This window comes from Xiphias gladius, chromosome 21 (genome assembly GCF_016859285.1).
Source record: "Xiphias gladius isolate SHS-SW01 ecotype Sanya breed wild chromosome 21, ASM1685928v1, whole genome shotgun sequence".
Classification (NCBI taxonomy): Eukaryota; Metazoa; Chordata; class Actinopteri; order Istiophoriformes; family Xiphiidae; genus Xiphias; species Xiphias gladius.
Genome location: NC_053420.1, coordinates 4,392,501 through 4,411,387, shown reverse-complemented (window position 1 = coordinate 4,411,387; position 18,887 = coordinate 4,392,501). Strand labels below are relative to the sequence as shown.

Here is an 18,887-nt window from a genome sequence, read left to right as displayed (position 1 = left end):
ACTCTGCCTGCCACCACCTCTAAGGCTCACTAATTAACACTTGTGTAACCCTGTTTGTTTGTGAGCCTTGGAGGTGCCGGTAGGCGGATTCTGTTACCTTGGACGGAGCCAGGCTAGCCGTGTCCCCAATTTCACGGCTTTGCGCTAAGCTAAGCTAACCGGCTTTCTATGTAACGGACAGGCACGAGAGTGATGTCAAGCTGATCATCTAACTCTCCGCGAGTTGTTCTCTATTCACCCAATTATCCACCCCGGCCGCGTCCCCGTGGAGAATGTCACACGCTTCCCTCCGGTATATAAACATGTTTTTCTAGGAGAAAGGGTTGGATTCCAGACACCCTGAAGACAGTTATCGGTAAGAAATTTGAGCTCCTCAGACATCAGTGCGATTTTTGACGCACTAATTTGTGCCGAAAGCTGTGACGGCATCAAAGCTTTATTGCAAACGGGTTCGCGGCCGCGCATTTCCGCCACCTCTTGTTTCATGCTGTTAAATCAAAGACAGCGAATACACGTCTCTCAGCTCTGATGTTTGTGTGGGATCACTATTTCATGACAGAGCAGTAAAACTATAGACGCTGTATGAGAAACTTACAGTGAATGTAGTTTGCCTCACTTCAGTTCAGCAGTGAGACGACTCATGCTCTGCTCTTTAGTGTCTTTCTGCTGATTTAATTAAGTTGGAAAAACAGACAGAAAAACTGCGGCATCGCAGACTGACTCACCCCAGTAAATCCGGTTAGCATTTCCAAACTGTGTTTGAAGGGAACCGCTCTCTCTGATCTACTCCAGTACAGTTGTTCCTGCTAACAAAGCTTTACTGCAGCCACCTGCGCTCTTCGCTGCGGAGCAGTGAGTCGTCCAGAGGCTGGATTCACTCGCCTGTTCACTAAAGTGCTCCTCATTTCCTGGGTCTAGTTTGAGAGGAGGCGTTTAGCGAACATCTGGAGGACGATTTAGACCGACATTAATCCTGGAACTTACTCAATGCTCCTGACGGCAACACTAAAGATGGCCGACTGAGAGTAACGTTACTGTTACCGCCACATCCGCATCACCTGATACCTGTTACATTAGCTCACCTTTCCTTAAATGGCGCCGTGCTGCCCGCATGTTTCCGTTGTTGCCGCCTCTTGTCTTATTCTCAGTGGACTGTGGATGGATTTAGTCCATAGATCTGTTTCTTCCAAGAACAGGTAACGTCAGATCGGAGTTGTGTTGCTTATTAACAGCAGTGCAACAGGTCAGGCGGCTAAATCATCCTCTGAAGAAGAGATATTTTGGGCAGTGGAGGAAACTGTTTTCGTAACCAGGAGCGACAGTCTGATTCCACAGATGCAGGTTGTTGAAAAAGGATTTTTTTTAAAACATGTCCATTTGTCCGTCTTTCACATTATCATTTATTTTTTGTTCCTTGATGACTAATGTAATACATTTCGCTTCATAGTTCTCGTTTTGAAATGTTACTTTTTATTTCGTTTTAGTCTTGTTTTCGTCGTGTAAAAAAGGTGAATATAAAGGTCAGTGAATATTGTTCCTCATAGTTTTCATTAAAAAAATGAACACTGATTAGATCTAATTTAATCTTCTTTATAATTTATCGGTTATCATGTAAAAAAGTGAAACTTGAAATAGAGTTACAACGTCTGTAATGACATCTGCCCGCTGCAGGTAAGATGTCCCGTAGCTTCAGTGTGTTAATTAAATGAATGTGAGGAGATGCAGAATGCCTGTAAAGTCGTCTTTATGATGAGGCATAAAGCTGTAGCGACTGAACTGAGGGACGAGCTGTGAAAAAGCACTTTCCCCCTCATACGACACTTTTGTAGCTGCTGTCTGCGGCCTCGTCCAGTCATTGTTTGGCTCACAGCTGTTCGTCGGCCCCAGTGCTCATGAGCGGGCAGCGTTCGAGGGCACGGGATTTTCCCATCGCCGCTTTGTTTGAGGATACACCCCCTGATTTTCGTCACTCTGCTCAGTGTCCCCACTTTCTCTCTCGGCTCCGCGTCGATATCGAGCCGTTAGCGAGTGTATGTTCTCTGCATTTGTCACTGACCAGATTTGTTCCAAAAGGATATTTTCAGATTTTTCCCATGAATTTTAGAGAAAGAAACTGGTTTGTGACATTAGTTAACTAGTATACAAAATTGTTAAGGCTACCTTGAGGACACAAATATCATATCATAATATTACTTCCATGTGATATTACATTTGACGATATGCTATATAGTAATTTGCCATATCTCTTTTATCCATGTCATTTTTTGCACTTGGTACTGTAGGGGTAAGTGGAGCTACAAACTTTACATCAATGCATTTCATAAAAAATATGCAACCTATTAGGGGTGTAAACTAGTATGAATACATACATTTGAATACGGACATATACTGCACTCTGAATTTTTGCAGTAAAACTTGCCCCCCAGGTTAGGCATCAGGATTTCTGATGTCCATCAATGATAGATGTCCACAAATCCGTTTAGAAGTCATATTTCTTTTTTAAAAAGGCCGTCTTTATAATCAGATTTAGTCTCATTATCATCAGATTCAAACGATGTCAGACTAATCCAGGTGATCGTTGTCTGTACGGTGAAGACAGGTACTGCGAGCGCCCAAAGCAGCAGGATTTTTCACGATGCAGAGACGCCAAAATGGAAAGAAGTAAGCTGTAGGTTTAAAGCGTGCAGGCGTACTCAGGTTTAAGTGATATAGTCAGATTTACAGTGACACAGTAACTTTTCATCAGTTTTTAAAGCTTGACTGATGTTAAACGTCTTTATTTTTACCGCATGATGCGATATACAAATCACTTTTTTATATTTTTTTAATTAATTCAGTTACATAGTTTAAATATGATATTGTTTTGTTGGCGGCTAAAATCATAGACATATACTTTGTGTTCCAATTCCATGTGTGAACCTCATACCTGTCAATAAACTTTCCCTGAATGTGGTGTCGACACTAATTTTAATACCAGCCTTAATCAGAGCGTGTGTCCAATTTTCCAAATGGTGTTGGTGGTGTTGGTGGTGGTGGTGGTGGTGGTGGGGGTGTCGCTTTAGAGGGACTCGTCCAGCGGAGCGCACAGTGACTTAACAAGAGCAGCAGAAGAACAGCAAAAGCGATGCTAGGGGTTGTCATCCCATACAATGAAAGTTTTAAGCCGTAACAGCTGTTGCGCTGTCAGAGTGTATGAAGCGCTCAACTAAAATAAGCTTTGAAAAGAACTTCAGTGATGACTATTGCATGCGAAACAAGTAAATGTGCTTTTTAAGTTCAAGCCTAAGGCAGTTTGAGTAACATCCGGGAGAAGGTGTCCTGCCTGCTCTGTCGATATGAAGCCATTTCATTACAGTTTTTACTTGGCTCCGGGAGCCCATTTGGAGCCCTTTCTGATTTCATCAAGTCTTTGTTATCGTTGAGTCTTTAGAGTAGCCTCTCCGTTTCCAAAAGCCCTTGCTAAGGCATTTTCCTCATTAGTTGGAGCCTCGTCTTCCATCCTGGACCGGTCGTTCCTCGCTGCTGCCCTGTGGTCTCAATACAGACCTTGGCGGGAGCACGTCACCGCGGCGCCAGTAATAACAGAGGGCGGAGGACTGTGTCGCGTGTATGCGAGCGAGCAACTGCTAACACTGCAGTGTGCCAAAATTACGTCGATCTTATTTTTCGCCGGAAGCACCAACAGCGCAGCAGATACATACAGTCTGTGCAGTAGGCCACTTTGGTTAAGTCGCTGACACTCGAGGGAGCTAGTGCAACGTAAAGATGCATCTGATGAGTGGATTTAAAGACTGTATCAAGCATTATTATCAATTTTATTTTTCAATATATCTGGACTTTTACATGCTGTTGGCGTCGCTACAGTACATCCAAAGCTGGCGTGTGTTTTTTTTTTTTTTACGCCGCCGGTCTCTGGTGTGACAGTCGTGTGCTTTGTGTGCCCACCATCCGCGCCGACCACCTCCCGGTTACGCCGCTGCCGTTGGTAAATGTAGCGCTTCGTTCATTCATCACAAGAAAAAAACAAAGAACACAAAAACCAAGACATTGCCAGAAGCCAGATTGGTGACTGGCCTGCTCACAAAAATACATGTAAATAGAGGAACTTAAAAGTTGCTGGAAGGTGTTTTTTTTTTTTTTTCCCACCTTTGATGGAGCTCTGCCAATCATATCCACCGTTTATGCCGAGAGAGGTGAAACACGGCCCGGAACCTATCTCCGTACTGGATGCAGCGCTGATATCGATGTTCCCGTCTTACTCTGGGAGACACACAAACAAGCATATTGCCAGAAAGTCAGAATGCTCCTTTGAAGCCTGTCTCATTGCTCATGTCACGGTGTCGTACGCACTGCGTGTCCCTACGTCCTCTCATCTCTGCTATTAAGAAAAGCCATAAAATGTTGAGATGAGACTGGTGGAAAAAGCATGAACACTGAACCCGTGTTGTAAGAAAACACGATTTAGGAACAGATGAAGAAATCGATATTAACTAAAGTATTAAGTATGAGCATTATTCCGACCCTTAGTTTGGAGTTCTTTAAACGAGGAATTGCGTTTGTCTTCTTTTAAACATACATAACACATCTTAACATCGTAACTACCCAGATAACTTCAAATAAAGGTGGAAAACATTGTGATGCTCATTTGATCGTAGCATTCACTAGGAGCACCTCTGGTTGGGAATTTCGTTCATTCCTGAGCGTGACCGAACTTCTGCGGCGCATTGCTTTAAACTATAAACTACCTGCCTTGGCCTGTGTCGGGAGTAAAACGGTTTTGTTTCACGGGGGTCTCGTCTGCCTCACAACGAGGACGAGTACCCGCACTGTACTTCTCGGGAACATCGGTTTGTTGCATTGCTTCAGCGACACAGTACTTAACGTTTGGAGGAGCAGAAATATTTCATCTTTCTTTTTTGTCCTCCCTTTTATTATCGCACTTAAGTGATGCTGTCAGCCCCTCATTTTATGTCTTCCTATCTTCATCTCCTTTCTCGCCCTCGTTCCTGCCACTCACACTCTGTCTCGTTCTTTTTAATTCCATCTTCTCTTTTGTGTCCTGACAGCTTTTTTTTTCTTTTTTCTGGAGACCCTCCCTCCTCTCTCTCTTCCTCTCCGTCTGTCTCTCTTTGTCTCTCCATCAGTGTCTAACCAACCCCTTTGTCAAATGTAACAAGGTTTGCTTCCAGAAACACAGACAAACTGCGTTTCATATCGGACCCCAGTCTCCCCGTGTATTTGAATCAAAGCGATAAGAAGTATCAGTTTGTATGGAAATGATATGCACTGGAGATTTTAAAGCCCGTGCAAGTAAATAATGTATAATTATCCTGACGTCAGCGTCCTCAGATCCTCCCTGCTGCCACCACTCTGATCCCCAAAGAGGCTTCAGGGATGGAAAGAAATGGCTGACTGAGGCTGAGCTAATGTTCTCACAGCGTTACAAATTCATGGCTGGCTCAAAAACTGTGGTTACACAAAGATTTTTCCCCCCTCTAACTTTTTAGCTGGTAATTGTTTTGCCGAATAAAGGGTGACTTGAGGTGGATTTAAAAGTAGAGTAAAACTATGTAATCTATTACCTTTATCGACCTCCATTGGCAATCAGCAGGAATTGCAACAGCATAGGTAAAACTTGTGACGTCCTATCTAAGTCTCTGGCATCATTCTCTGTTCTTTCTGTTGTCTTTTCCTTTATTAAAATAATGAAAACATACACTGTCCATTGTTGGCTGGTTAACCGCCTTGGTCCCATCTCGAATATCTTCTGTGTACTATTGAATGGATCGCCATGGAATTTGGTGCCGATATCCTATCGGTCACTTTGGTGACCCCCTGACTTCTCATACAGTGCCACCAGCAGCTGGTTTAATTAGTGCAATATCTTAACATCCACTGGACTGACTGGCACAAAATTGGATATAGATATCCATGATTCCCAGACGATGTATCCTGTGATAATTCCCTGAATTTTTCAACTATAAGCTGAACTGCCGGGAAATTTGGCAAAAACATTCGTGTTGCCCCCTCAGGATGGACTGAAATTTAACTCTGGTGTCCCGTTAACTTAATAATCATCATTATCTAGTTCCAACATCGGGTCAAATTTTCAATTCTGTCCAATACCCGGATTTATGACAGAGCTAAGGATGTTCCCTTATCATTTGGACCTTGGTTAACATGCTGACATGCTAGCACAAGGACGGTGAACATGGGAAACAACGTGCCTTCTAAACATCAGCATGTTGACTTGGCCATGGCGAGCATGTTAGTGTCTCGATGTCAGCGTATAGATGGATAGATTATTATTTCTATTGTTATTATTTCCAGTGATTTATTGCAGCCAAGTCAAACATAAATCACCAAACAGAAACAATACAAGGAAACACGAGGAGGTAAATAAGAAAATAGAATAATAAAAACAAGCAACTGAAATCTAATCAGCTTAGCTGCTAGTGTGGCTGTGGCCTCTTTGTCTTGTTCCTACACACCTGCCAAAAGGCACTCGGTGTGTGTGCAGAATCTTTCTATTGATTAAAGATTTGAATTCCTAATTTTCCAAATCAGATTATTCCGACTAACTCCTATTACATTTAATCCAGGCTCTATTTCAGGCTCTGCATTTACATTTCTCCGCATTGATTTCATGGTTTCTCAGAGCAAATGTATGTCGTATGTAATTTAAGAGCCATAATCTTCACATAGAAGATTCAAATACATGTCTTGTGTCCACAGAACGATTAAGGGTGTTAATTGCAGTGTGTGAACGCGTGTGTGTGTGTGTGTGTGTTTAAACTACAGAAGGTCAACCCCAGTGCAGCAGGTTAAAGAGTCATTAATAAACCAATGACGAATGAAGATATTTATGACAGGAATGTCTAATCAATACAAAGGTTTAACCAGAGTATTGGCAGCTGCAGGCCCAATCAATAGCTCTCCCACAGGTCACAGGGACACTCCATTTACTCGGAGCGGGGATGATGGAAAACATCCAATCCAATTTTACTGAGAAATTTTCCTTTGCGGGGAGGAGGAAAACGTGACCATGTGAAAGCAATCCCTAGACACACAAAACCGCCTGTGTAGACAGCTCGGATCAATTCCCTTTAATCAGATGGACCTAGATTGCTTTTTTTTTTTTTTTTTTTTTTTTAATAAACATTCAAAATTCTGATCATTATAAAAAAATTATAAAACGTCCTGTGAGTGTTTGTAACATTTTTTTGCTGCTGCAGACTATCGAGATTTAAATTCCCTTATGTCCTATGAAATGAACGTTATAATTTTCCATTTGATTATTTTGAGATTTTTTAAAGAATCATTTTTTTTCCCATTGACCAACAGAAAAAACAAAAACAAAATCCAATCTGTGAGGCCGCACGAAAACCAATGATATACTATGTACTCGATTTTACTTTTCCCAATCTCCCAAGTGAACATCAGAGCAACGTATAAAATGTCAGGTGAGTTGGAATTGATGCTGACATCCGGGAGTAGCTAATGGTAGAGGACGCGACTGCAGACCTTATGCCTGGGAACCTTCAGGTCTGCAAGCCGGTGGGAAAAGAGTAAATCCCCAGGCATGAGGTGTGTCACTTCCATTAGTAGCCTCTTTTTTTCAATTAGTGTAATTTTTGTTGTTTCGTTAGCTTAATATTCTTTTTTGTAGAGATTAAAGAGCATATTTTCCAGTGTTTTTTTTTTTTTAAAATTCCATCCTTTTCAGGATGAGAAAGTAACAGTACAGTTACCTCATTGAAAAACTAAAAATCACCATATATGATACAACCACTTATCTTTAACAGCTGGCTAATGTTTAACATCACCTTTCAGTTGAATCCTAATTTTTTTCCAATGTTAGTTACAAACGTCTTTACAAAAGACTGAAGATAAGCTTCTATTTGCCCAGTAATGCTTGAAAATTAAAAAAGTTTGCGTGGCTTTCTTGGATTTTTATCTTAATTATAGCCGAGACAACCTATAACCTCTAACCTCTCATTCTGAGAGAAAAGTAGTAGTGTATTTGCTTTTATACTTCTGTGGTAGAAAAGGAAGTTACGCCTCACAGACATGGGGGTCCCCAGACAACAGGTCCGCAGTTGGACCCCTCTTGAGGTATGCCACTCTGAGTGTTACGTCACTGTTGGTCTTTGTGTATGGTGTTGACGCTTTAGTGGCTTGTGGCACTTCCAAACGGTATGTCACTCATGGTCCACTGTCATATGCCACACGTCTTACGGGCAGACACACCGATCAGCCAAAACATTAACACCAGTTGCTGGTTTTAATGTTGTGGCTGACCGGTGTGTCGGTGTTGGTCAACCAGCAGATGCCACTGTCCGACTGCAGGTACTGTGTAAAACTTGTGCAAATGCCATAACATCATAAAGGGCGATACTATAACCACTTATTGTCGGCCAATGCTAATAAAATTCTACGAACCATCATTCGCTTTCACATTTGGAACTAAAATCTGAATTGGACTTTTCTGCACTGGGCATACCCGTCCTGGACCAATGGAGGCTATTCAAAGTCCAACAGAGTTAATAGTAAGATGTGACTGAGTCGGATGGCTTGGTTCATGCTCTCTATGTGGCTTGGCAGAGGTTGCCAATTTGCAGTCTTTATCCATTTCAGCATCGAGCATAAACCAGCTTGTAAACTTTAACCTCTTCCCGTGTCCATAAATCTTGATGTGTCCTTGAGCAAGGCAGTTAAACCCCTGGCTTCTCTCTGCCGACTGTATATGACTTGGACTGTACAGTAGCTCCCGGGTGTTGAAAAACATCAGGGTGCACTTGGCAAAACCCTTCATTTGGAGGAAGGTTAAAAAATGCTTATCTGCCAATAAAGTAATTAGCTCCGACTCTGTCTTCCGGCCCGCGACGTTCTGCTTTGCCCATCGTTTGTGGTGCCAAGAGGTTTCAAAAAGCAGCTTCTTATTCATCTCCAGCCTTAGTCATCACTCGTCATCGGCTGTAGCACCTCCACGGGAAAGTCATTTTTCAAATAAACGCAACTCTTTTCAGGGCCTCCCAGGATCCTCTTTCTCCTCCATCTCACTCTGACAAGCACCTTATGCCAGATTTTCTCTCTGTTTGTAATGAATGGGCTGATGGCGACAGAGGAATTTCACTCCCTGGATATTGCTATATATCTATGTTATCGTATTTAACTACTTACTCATCCATGGAGGTTTGGATGTGCAGCATTGCCTGGCCCTTTCCCAGCACCGTGTTGCTTCATTTTCACCCGGGAATAGGATGAAGAAAAGGTTTCAGCCAATGATGATACGAGAGATGGAGCGATGACTTGCTGCTTGGAGAAGTCGCAGATAACTAATGTTTGAAACTTTTCTGTAGAACCGATAGAGAGAAGCAGGGTAAAGGCAATAAGGTCTTTCACAGTGGCTATAATGTGTATAGTACTATTTATGAAGATGAACTTCAACAAAGTGTCCTGTATCTCACCTGCAGAAACATTTTTGGTTGTCTACGTCTTCTATCAAAAACTGGGTGTGTGAAATTAGGCCAAGCTCAAATGTATCATGGTTCAGCTTTGTTTCATACCATCTCTGTCTTGTCGTCCTTTTCCTCCTCTAAGCCAGTTTGTCTCAGGGAGGGTGTTATATGACTACCTCTGTGCGCACAACTTGATGTGACTAAGTTGTGACTCATGAATTGATGGATGCAAATGTCAATTGTTGAAACAGTCCAGACATCACATGGATCTGAGTCTCAAAGGTTTATTGGATTTTTAAAAAAAACTGTCTTAGACTTACAATCTGTTGTTACTGCCTTTTTTTCAAATGCGATTCCTTAATAACAAAAAAACCCCCCCACTTCTAATAAGTGCTATCTAATTTGATAATTACCACTCAACGCAAAGCAAAGCTGAGGCTAGTGGCAAGGTCAGTAGTTGTGATAGTTTAGATGTTTGGTCATAAACCAAAGTTTCATGGAAATCCATCTAATAGTTGTTGACATGTTTCAGTTCTAACCAGAGTGGTGGACGGTCCCTGCAGCCGTGCCGCTAGCATGGCTCAATGAACGAGAACAAGAACGACTAACAAGAGAAGGACGCAGACAACAAGCGATAAAAACGGATTACAACCAAAGTCAGAGAACGGTGAAAGTGAGGCACAGCTGAGGAACTGTAAAAGAGGGTGTGAACAAGGAGATACAACCAGTGACGCTACACTGTACAACTAGTAATTCACAGACATACGTCACATGGTTTATGCTAGCCGGGTATTCGATTTATAGTAATGCTAACAGCTCAAATGCACATCATCATCAACACTCAGACTGTAAAATGCAACAGAAATGCAGGTGGAAGTTTAAGACGTCACAAATTGTAATAATATCAGATAAATATGACCTATGTGCAGACAGAGATAGTTTATATTAGAGACCCTCACCCCCAACAAGAGTCCACTGTGTCTGTGTAGGTCAAATTCCTCAAGGACAAACGCATTTAGAACTACTCTTCAGTCAAAACTCTCTCCTTTGCTGTTAGTTCGCTTATAAAACTCAATTTGTGGTAAAAACCGTATCACATTTGCAAACTGGCTGATGTACAGTACCTGGTTGGAGCTAGCATTAGCATGTAAAAAAAAAAACCATGTCAACATTAGCGTGTTAGGGAACCGACTCTTTGTCGAACGCCAGCTCAGAGTGATCTACACAACACAAGCTTTAACAGCTGTTTATTTAGTCTAGTTTTTAGATATTTATTTGAATATTGAAAATTCTCTGGGGGGAAGTGGCTGCTAGAAAAACCTCGGCTCTTCATGGCATGTGTCTTCAGAGGTCTTTATGTGGGTTTTCGAGTCATTTACTAGGCCGCGAGGTGTGACCTACCTCGTCGCAGTCTCCCTGTCTGTCAGTCAGTGTGTTGGCTGAATGGGGAGCAGCTATTTCTGTATCCGTTCTGCTTTCATTAATATTTCTCTGCTGGGAGACAAACTAATGAGTCCTGGCTCTCTGATTGCTACATCACAACTTTTGCGCATCACATCAGACACTTTTTGTGCTACATCACAGTGGGTGCTCCACATCACGCGCTGTGAACTACATTCGCCAGGCTTCTTTGGAGCGGAGTGGGATTTTACCGTTGTTCATTTTTCTTTTCTAGAGCTACCCGTACGCCGCACAGAGGAAAGCAGATTTGGGGGAGGTGCACTCGCCCATATTTAAACACAAACTGTATGAGATTGAAGGTTCAGCAAAATATTATAATAATCGATGATGATGAAATTATTTCTTGCAGATGTTTGATCATGTTTTGACCTTTATAGGGCACCGAGGGGACTAACTGACATAGGTGGGGTGAAAGAGAGCGGAGGAATCAGGAAGACGAAAACATACTTTCCACTTCCGGTTGACATGGGAAGACACAGTGAGCTACCAGTTTTTAAAGTGACTGGACCAACATCTGTGTGATTACACCCATAAACGTTTGTGTTTCAGGGTCATTACCTGTAGCTGGTCTGAATAGGTCATTGTGAAGGCAGCGCACTGACTCCATCAGTTCTCAAAGGGTCTACCTCATTTTTTCTACAAACAAAACTTGGAGTCATCAGAATAAATTTCTATGATTACAAAGATTTTTTTTTAAAGTTAAACGGTCTGAGTAGTAATTCTGTCTTTTGACCGCATATATTTTGGTGTCTGTTTGCAATAGAAGTTCTTTAGTTATAAATAACATATCCTCATTTTATTCACTTTTCCCATCTGACCATAATTCAAAACATAGGCCCATTTTACTCCTGTGTTTAGACATGATGCTTTAGAAGACATTAATAATGTAGAATAATACTTGTATTGAATGATTCCAATTTGAGAGTTATAACAAAGTCTCATTTCCCAGTTTGAGTTTTGGCAGCGGGATGACTGTTTGGTTGATATTTGAGTCATTCGGTGGACTGTGCCCGTAAGTAACAATTCATCCCAAGTGGGAGAGAAGAGAAGCTGAGACAAAATATTGTGTTATCAGGAAAAAAGACAGAGGAGAAATCATCAGTCACAAAGAACAGACACGTCAAGAAAACCACCGAGTCAGAGAGAAAAAAGGTGGACGAAGTGAGAAAGTACAGCAGCTGCGATGTGAACAGGTGTGTAACTCTCCATTATCCACAGCCAGGTTGGTGAAAGCAAACACTCGGCCAGGGACTGACATTTTTAGCCTTTTCTAGTCTCCGAACCTGAATGTGTCATTAAAGTTTGAAAACCGTTCCGTGGAACTTCGATTCTTTCTGATTTTTGGTTTACACCAACTGTGAGCGCTGTCTAATTTCTGCGCTACCTGTAAGACAAACACAAACTGCCGCAACAGCTAGGTTTACAGAGTCCTCTTAAATGGTACGTGTGCAGTTGCGTTTTCCGACATTCTTCTGGGACTTACCAACTGGCAGAGCGACTAATACTAGATGCTGACCACAGCTGAAAGCCTAGAAATAGAAAGAGATGCAGGCAGACTGAGGAAAAGAGAAAGCATCGCCTAATGTTACAGGAAAAGTGTCGGAGATTAAACTGCCAGGTCTCTAAATTTTAATCTTTTATCTTGATTGCCTTTCACTCTGCTACAGATAAAGCATGTTGAATTGGATTGAATTGAACTGAGATAATATCCCATCGGCGCCATGAAAGGGTTGCGGCAAAAGCAGAGTGGTCGATGTGTCTCCAGCCACTATCAACCTGCTGTATTAGTTATGTAACTCTACTCTGCCTCAATAGACCGCCGGTGACAAGAGGTGACGGGAGGTTACACACACGCGCGCACACACACACACACACGCGCGCGCACACACACGTGCACACGCGCGCGCACACGCAAGGTAATGTGGAAAATGACATGCCTCCGTGTTAAAAGCCCGAGAGCATCCTCACTACAGGCCTCGGGTTCACCGCCGTCTCCGTAGTAACAGCATCATTGTCCATGGCAACCATGTCTGTGTCACTACCGATGACACAAGCTGTGTCTGAATCTCACTCCCTCGTTCCCTCCTTCACTACTCCCTGTGTACAGTAATAGACGATCAATAGTTTACTGTGAATTTTGGTTTTTACCAAAACATTGATTGAATTTTAATGAACCGTTTTTAGTAAAATTTAAATATTTATTTGTTTAAATTATTTAAAAAAGTCATTGTATTTAAATGTAAAGCACTTTGAGGTGCGTTTTCTATATGAAAAGGTGCTATACAAATAAAGGCTTTGATTATCGAGAGCCCAAGTCAGTGAGCCTCTGTTCCACTAGCTTCAGTGACTGAATGCAATCTGTCATATAGTGTTTCTTTCACTGGTCTTTCTGAAAAAAAACACAGCCTGTTCCTGGGGTTTACTTTCCATATTCTACGACAGATTGCCATCCACCACAGCACTTGCTATAAGAAACTGAAACCCTCAAGGATTTAACAGAGTTACACAGCGGCTACTTTTGTGGGCGGAGGAGAGCTTGCATGCTTGCGTGACGAAACTACAGCTGCGGCAGCGTGGGGACTTCGGTCATCGCAACTTGGTTTCATCGTAAAAATCACCAACGTTCTCTTTTAATGTCGGTTTTACGACTTTCTGTTTTCTAATCTCTGGCGTCTAACCGCTTCTGCAGCTTCCAAAAGCTGGCTGTGTTGTGGGGAGCTTCGGAAGTAATCTTTTGTTCCATTGATTCGACACCTGCAGCCCCTTCCCTTTGTTTGATCTCCCATCAGTTCTTCAGTTGTGTACTATTGCATTGTGAAATTTAAGTTTGTTAACTGATCACTGTCCCCCAACCAATGAAGGGCGTTAGAAGGCTTGATCACACCGGCGTCATGTTGTCATGTTGCTTCCTTTACCCCTAGAGTCTCCTAGGTTGCAAGGTGATCGATGGCTTGGACCCGGGACCCTTTGCACCCCAGACCACAGGACCATATGTCACCTGGCTCTGTCCCATATTTTATCTGCCTGATCCGTTCGTTTTGGGGATGCAGACATGGATCCATTTGGGCTGAGGATCTGTTCCTGTTACCAGAACTAGCTTTGGAACATGCTGGTTCCTGGAAACTCGATACATCGGTTATTACAAGTCTGGCTTGTGACAACTTAGGCCTCTGTCAGGCCGAGCCATTTGGGCTACCTGTGATATGAAATATGAACGTTTCCCCTGGTTACAAACGGAACAGTTTTGTTAAAAACATTAACACAGAATTCTCCTGTAGTTGCAATTAAGTTTATTGAACAAAATCTTTCCGAGATAGAAAGCATAATTTTTTTTTTTATATCAGCATCACAGGGCTTCTCTCTTTCACCACTTTGCACCAATGGTCCACTGTCATACAGGGAACAAATCCAACAGAGAAGAGGCTCAGACACCAATTTCTATAAACCCACAGTAACTACAGACAAGCCTGCAACGCTGCGAGACAAATTGCGATTAAGGTCAAATAGGGATGTGACTGCCATCATCACACGGGGTTCACCAGGCCCTAGTGGTCTTAGGTGCACAGCATGTAATTGCAGCATTTCTGGTTCAATTCTGCCGAGGGACCTTTTGTTTCATGTCCTCCCTCCTCACTGCATTTTCTGTCTTCCACTGCCGTTAACTATTTTCATATGTCTGCATTTCCACTTTTGATGAAAAGCAGCAAATCCACAACTCTTCTCTGGAGCCAAAGCCGTTAAAGGCAATGAGGGAATGAAAACCACAGATCCTGCCTCCCCTGCCACAGAGGTAGAGAGAGGCAGGCTGACAGAAAAATGACGCTGCATCAAATACGTCACAAACTCCAGGACGGCACTGAGCATCAGACGGAAGAAGACTGAAGGATATAGAAAGATATGATGATAATATATTTGTAGTTCTCAAACTAACAGAGATATAACTTCCTCTACTGACTGAATAATGTTTATCTTGACCTTTGCACTGGGCTGTTCCGACAGCAGTGTTGATGAATGACAGTGCTTCTCTGGATTAGCACAGGAGTTAACTGATCATATGGAACCAGTCAGGGAACAGAAGCAGTAACCCAGATCTGCCAACGTCCCGACCCATATGAACGCGATAGAAATAGCACCATTCTAGGTCGCTCTTTAATAACTGCAGAGCTACCTTCGTGGCACTGTGCTTGTGTGTGTGTGTGTGTGTGTGTGTGTGTGTGTGTGTGTGTGTGTGTGTGTGTGTGCCAGGCATTTTTCTTTCCATTTAGGTGCTTGTAACTGCCGATGGAGAAAAGTGTGACATATGTCTGGATTTGATCAGTGGCTGTAACACATGAACAGAAATAAAGCTGCAGGCTGAGGAGGGGAAGAAAATATACATTTTATATGATTGATTTTGACAAGTTTTTAGTCAGAAAACCTTCAGTAAAACACACCAGTGTCCCTTATGAGAATGACCGCATTAGCATTTTACAAAAAAATAATGTCACTTGGTCTCAATTCTGTTTCAGACCGGCGTGTCTTTGTGTGTGTTCCCGTGTGTGTCCTCTCCTCACAACTTTCCCGTCCTGTCTTAAAAACAAGGTCAAAGACCTCCTGTTAGAGCGCTTCATTAAAAAACCAAAACTCCATCAACACACACACGCGCGCACACAGAGGACACCTTGCAGCCAGAGACAGGTCCCCTAAAGTGCGCCGTGCATCGATCTGGTGGTCCATTTTGCAACAAGATGTATGTCATTGCTCTGAGGAGGAATCGAGCGCTTTTGTCCTTGGCCTTGTTAACGTGATTTCTCGTCACTGTGGTCGTCTTTCTTCTGACGCAGACGAGGTCACAGCAGGAAAAATCACATAAACGGCCGCGACCGAACTGTTCAGTCACAGAAATGTGGAGATCCTGTTGTTGCACTTTCTCAGATTTTCTTTTTTTTTTTTTTAGATTTTTATCAGAAGTTTTGTTGAACTTTCACAATAAAGTGAAAAATAGTCTGATTTAGTTTCATCCAGTCAAAACTGGATGAAACTAAATCAGATTATTAAAATGCTATTCACCAGCAAACATTCACCATATATACAGTTTATTTTCAGCTTAAGAGTATTTTGGCTTTTCCTTTTCCCTTTCTTTCTGGCATATTCTCCTTTGAGATCAGGGTGTGGCAGCAGCTGGAACACATAATTTTGCTGTGTGGCAACATCAAATTTTAGCTGAATATTAGCTGAATGTGAATTGTCTTATTGTGTTTTATTGTGGGGTTTTTTTTTTTATGTTTTATGCTGATTTGCTCCAAAAATAATGGCCTCTTGTGCGACAATGACGAAATGTATCAGACTGAACCAAAAATCAGTTTGAACTAAACTAAACCTTTAAAAAAAATGCTACTGTAGGTACGGTATGTAAATATCCAGGCAGGGCATCATGCTGACGCACACTAAGTCCACCATAAACCCAGGACAGTTTTCTTTCACAGACATAAAGTACTGTACTCGTTTCACAGGTGCACAGCAGCTGAATTTTGGATGTGTTTTATGTCTGTTTCCCTTCCAGTGGATACGGAGGGCAGGAAGTTGAAGGGGGGCATCCAGAGGAGCACAGAGACAGGTCTGGCCGTAGAGATGCCCAGCCGGACCGTCCGCCAGGCCAGCCACGAGTCCATAGAGGACAGCATGAACAGCTACGGCTCCGAGGGCAAGTGAGTCCCAGATCCTGCTCTGGCTCATAAGGCACAAACACAACTTTGATTTTAACTAAATCCGGTTCCGACATGTTCTGCTGCAATTAAATCCCCTTGAAATCCTGAACACTAATTGTGAGTAGACGCATTGAAAAATGTTTTTTTTTTTTTTAGTCCCGTTTCTTTTTTTGTGTGTTAGTTGTCAAGACAGTTCAAAAACCCTGTAAAGAGAAATGGCTGAGTTTTGGTTAAAGTTCAGCCACGGGCCAAAGAAAAAAAACACGCTTTGGTGTCGTTCTGAAGGTTTTCTCCAGATTGTGACGTTGAGCACTTCTGAGCATTTTTCCAGTTTTCTCATGAACTTGAATGAAAAAGATTTAGACATTTATTTTGGATGATGCACGTCCGCTGTGACCGCTCTCTAGTTTGAACCGAGACAGGTAACTGAACCCACCCTCTCCGGTTGCTTATGTTGTTGTTGGGCCTGTGTGGAAGCATTGTTATTGCTCCAGTTGAATCCTTTTCTGCCTCTTCCTTTTCAGCACATCTCAAGAACAAATCCCCATGAAATCTGGAGCAGATAACAACGTAACAATAACAAGGAAGTTACCACAGATGGTGAATTGATTTTTAAAATACTCAAGGACGTGTTTGCAGGGACACAAAATCAATTTATCTCAGGAATGAAAGTGACAGAAGTGATGTCTTTGGGTGTGATGGCAGAACTCTGCTAGAGTTGTTTAGCATTGGTGGTGGTTTACACTTACACTTGCTTCCGTTTCATTTTCCTGGCAGGAGACGTAACCGCTTCCTGCTTTGGTGTTTCTATCATCCATCTCGCAGAGACAGTCGGCAGGGGTTTTGGATGAGACGGTACATAGACAGACAGAGACAGAGAGACAGAGAGAGAGAGACAGAGAGAGAGAGAGAGAGACAGAGAGAGAGACAGAGAGAGAGACAGAGAGACAGAGAGAGAGAGAGACAGAGAGAGAGAGACAGAGAGACAGAGAGAGAGAGAAAGAGAGAGAGAGAGAGAGAGAGACAGAGAGAGAGAATACAGTAAAGCCCAGTGGAAAAGCGCCTGTGACATCAGCAATACAAGTGTAGTACTACTGAACACGCGCGCGCACACACACACACACACACACGCACGCACGCACGCACGCACGCGCAAGGCCACATACAGATCAGTGCCAACCTGGCTACCAGCTTGAATTCCTGCAGTTACATAACAAGACAAGGCAGACAGACAGACAGACTGATGGGGGCTGGGAGGGTTTAGAGACAAACAGAGATGGGAGGAAAACAAGAAGAGGTAGAAACTGAGAGGACGATGGCATCATTGAATGCGTTTGCATGAATATTAATATTCCATTTATATCTGGTAATATGCAGATATTCTGTTTATAAGCTTCCGCATGGAAGTTTGCATCCCAAAAAAGAAATACGACAGTGCTGACTGCTTTATTCTGAAGGGGGAGCACAACAGCAGATCCCGTTTGTTGCTGGGTCAGTCCAACAGCCCTGGTGCCAGAGTGCAGCTGTATGAACGTTACGGGTGTTTCATGTAAATCCTAGATCCAGACGTAAGCCCTTAATTAATATGAGGGTCGTTTTCAGAATATGCATTTCCATGTGAGCAAACTCAGAGAAATAATGAAGAAGCATCAGAGAGACAGATACAAAGAGATGGAGAGAGCACCGGGATCTGTGTTTTCACACGGAGCCTGTATGGTTCAGCCTATTCAAACGCTGCACTTCTTACTCCTCTTCCTCTTTATCAAAGCAGGCTGAGGTAAAAACACAACACAGAACAATCACATGACATTTTCTCCAGTCGTAGTCTCAACTGCAACCCCGTCTCCTAAAAAAAAAAACGTTTATATAGAACTAATATGCAACTGCAGATCTGTTTTGAAAGGAGCGTAATGTCGCCTGGATCACAGATTAAAGACACATTGTTAATTAGCGTAGTTAGTGTTTGCCAAGGGCCAAAATGTTGATACTGAACGTACCAGGAAAAATGTTTGCTGACAGTCTACTTCCTTTGCTTTTCCACCATATCCACTCGTAGCAGCTAAAGCATGGGTTGTGGTTGTGTTCAGGCCTTTACAGAACTTGGCTAAGGTTGAGGGAAGATCATGGTCTTGGTTAAATATTGGTCAGTTTTAAATCTAACCACACGCAGGGCTCAGTCTCTGGGCACCATTATTGTTACTGTGCTCAAGTGTTCAGGAAGTCCAAGACTTAAAAAAAAAAAAAAAAAAATGTACTCTAATGCATCAGTACACAAGAG

The 18,887-nt window shown here is 42.6% G+C and overlaps 1 protein-coding gene across 3 annotated transcripts in view; it reads left to right on the top strand.

Annotated features, from left to right (window-relative positions):
• rims4 (regulating synaptic membrane exocytosis 4) overlaps window positions 1-18,887 on the top strand; it is a 47,578-nt gene that overhangs the window by 11,843 nt on the left and 16,848 nt on the right. Inside the window, exon 2 of one of the 3 annotated variants that reach the window (XM_040115940.1) lies at window positions 16,465-16,609. In XM_040115940.1, the coding sequence (XP_039971874.1) occupies window positions 16,465-16,609 (145 nt within the window). The remainder of the gene's footprint in view (window positions 1-16,464; window positions 16,610-18,887) is intronic. The other 2 variants (XM_040115941.1, XM_040115942.1) reach the window with 2 other exon arrangements.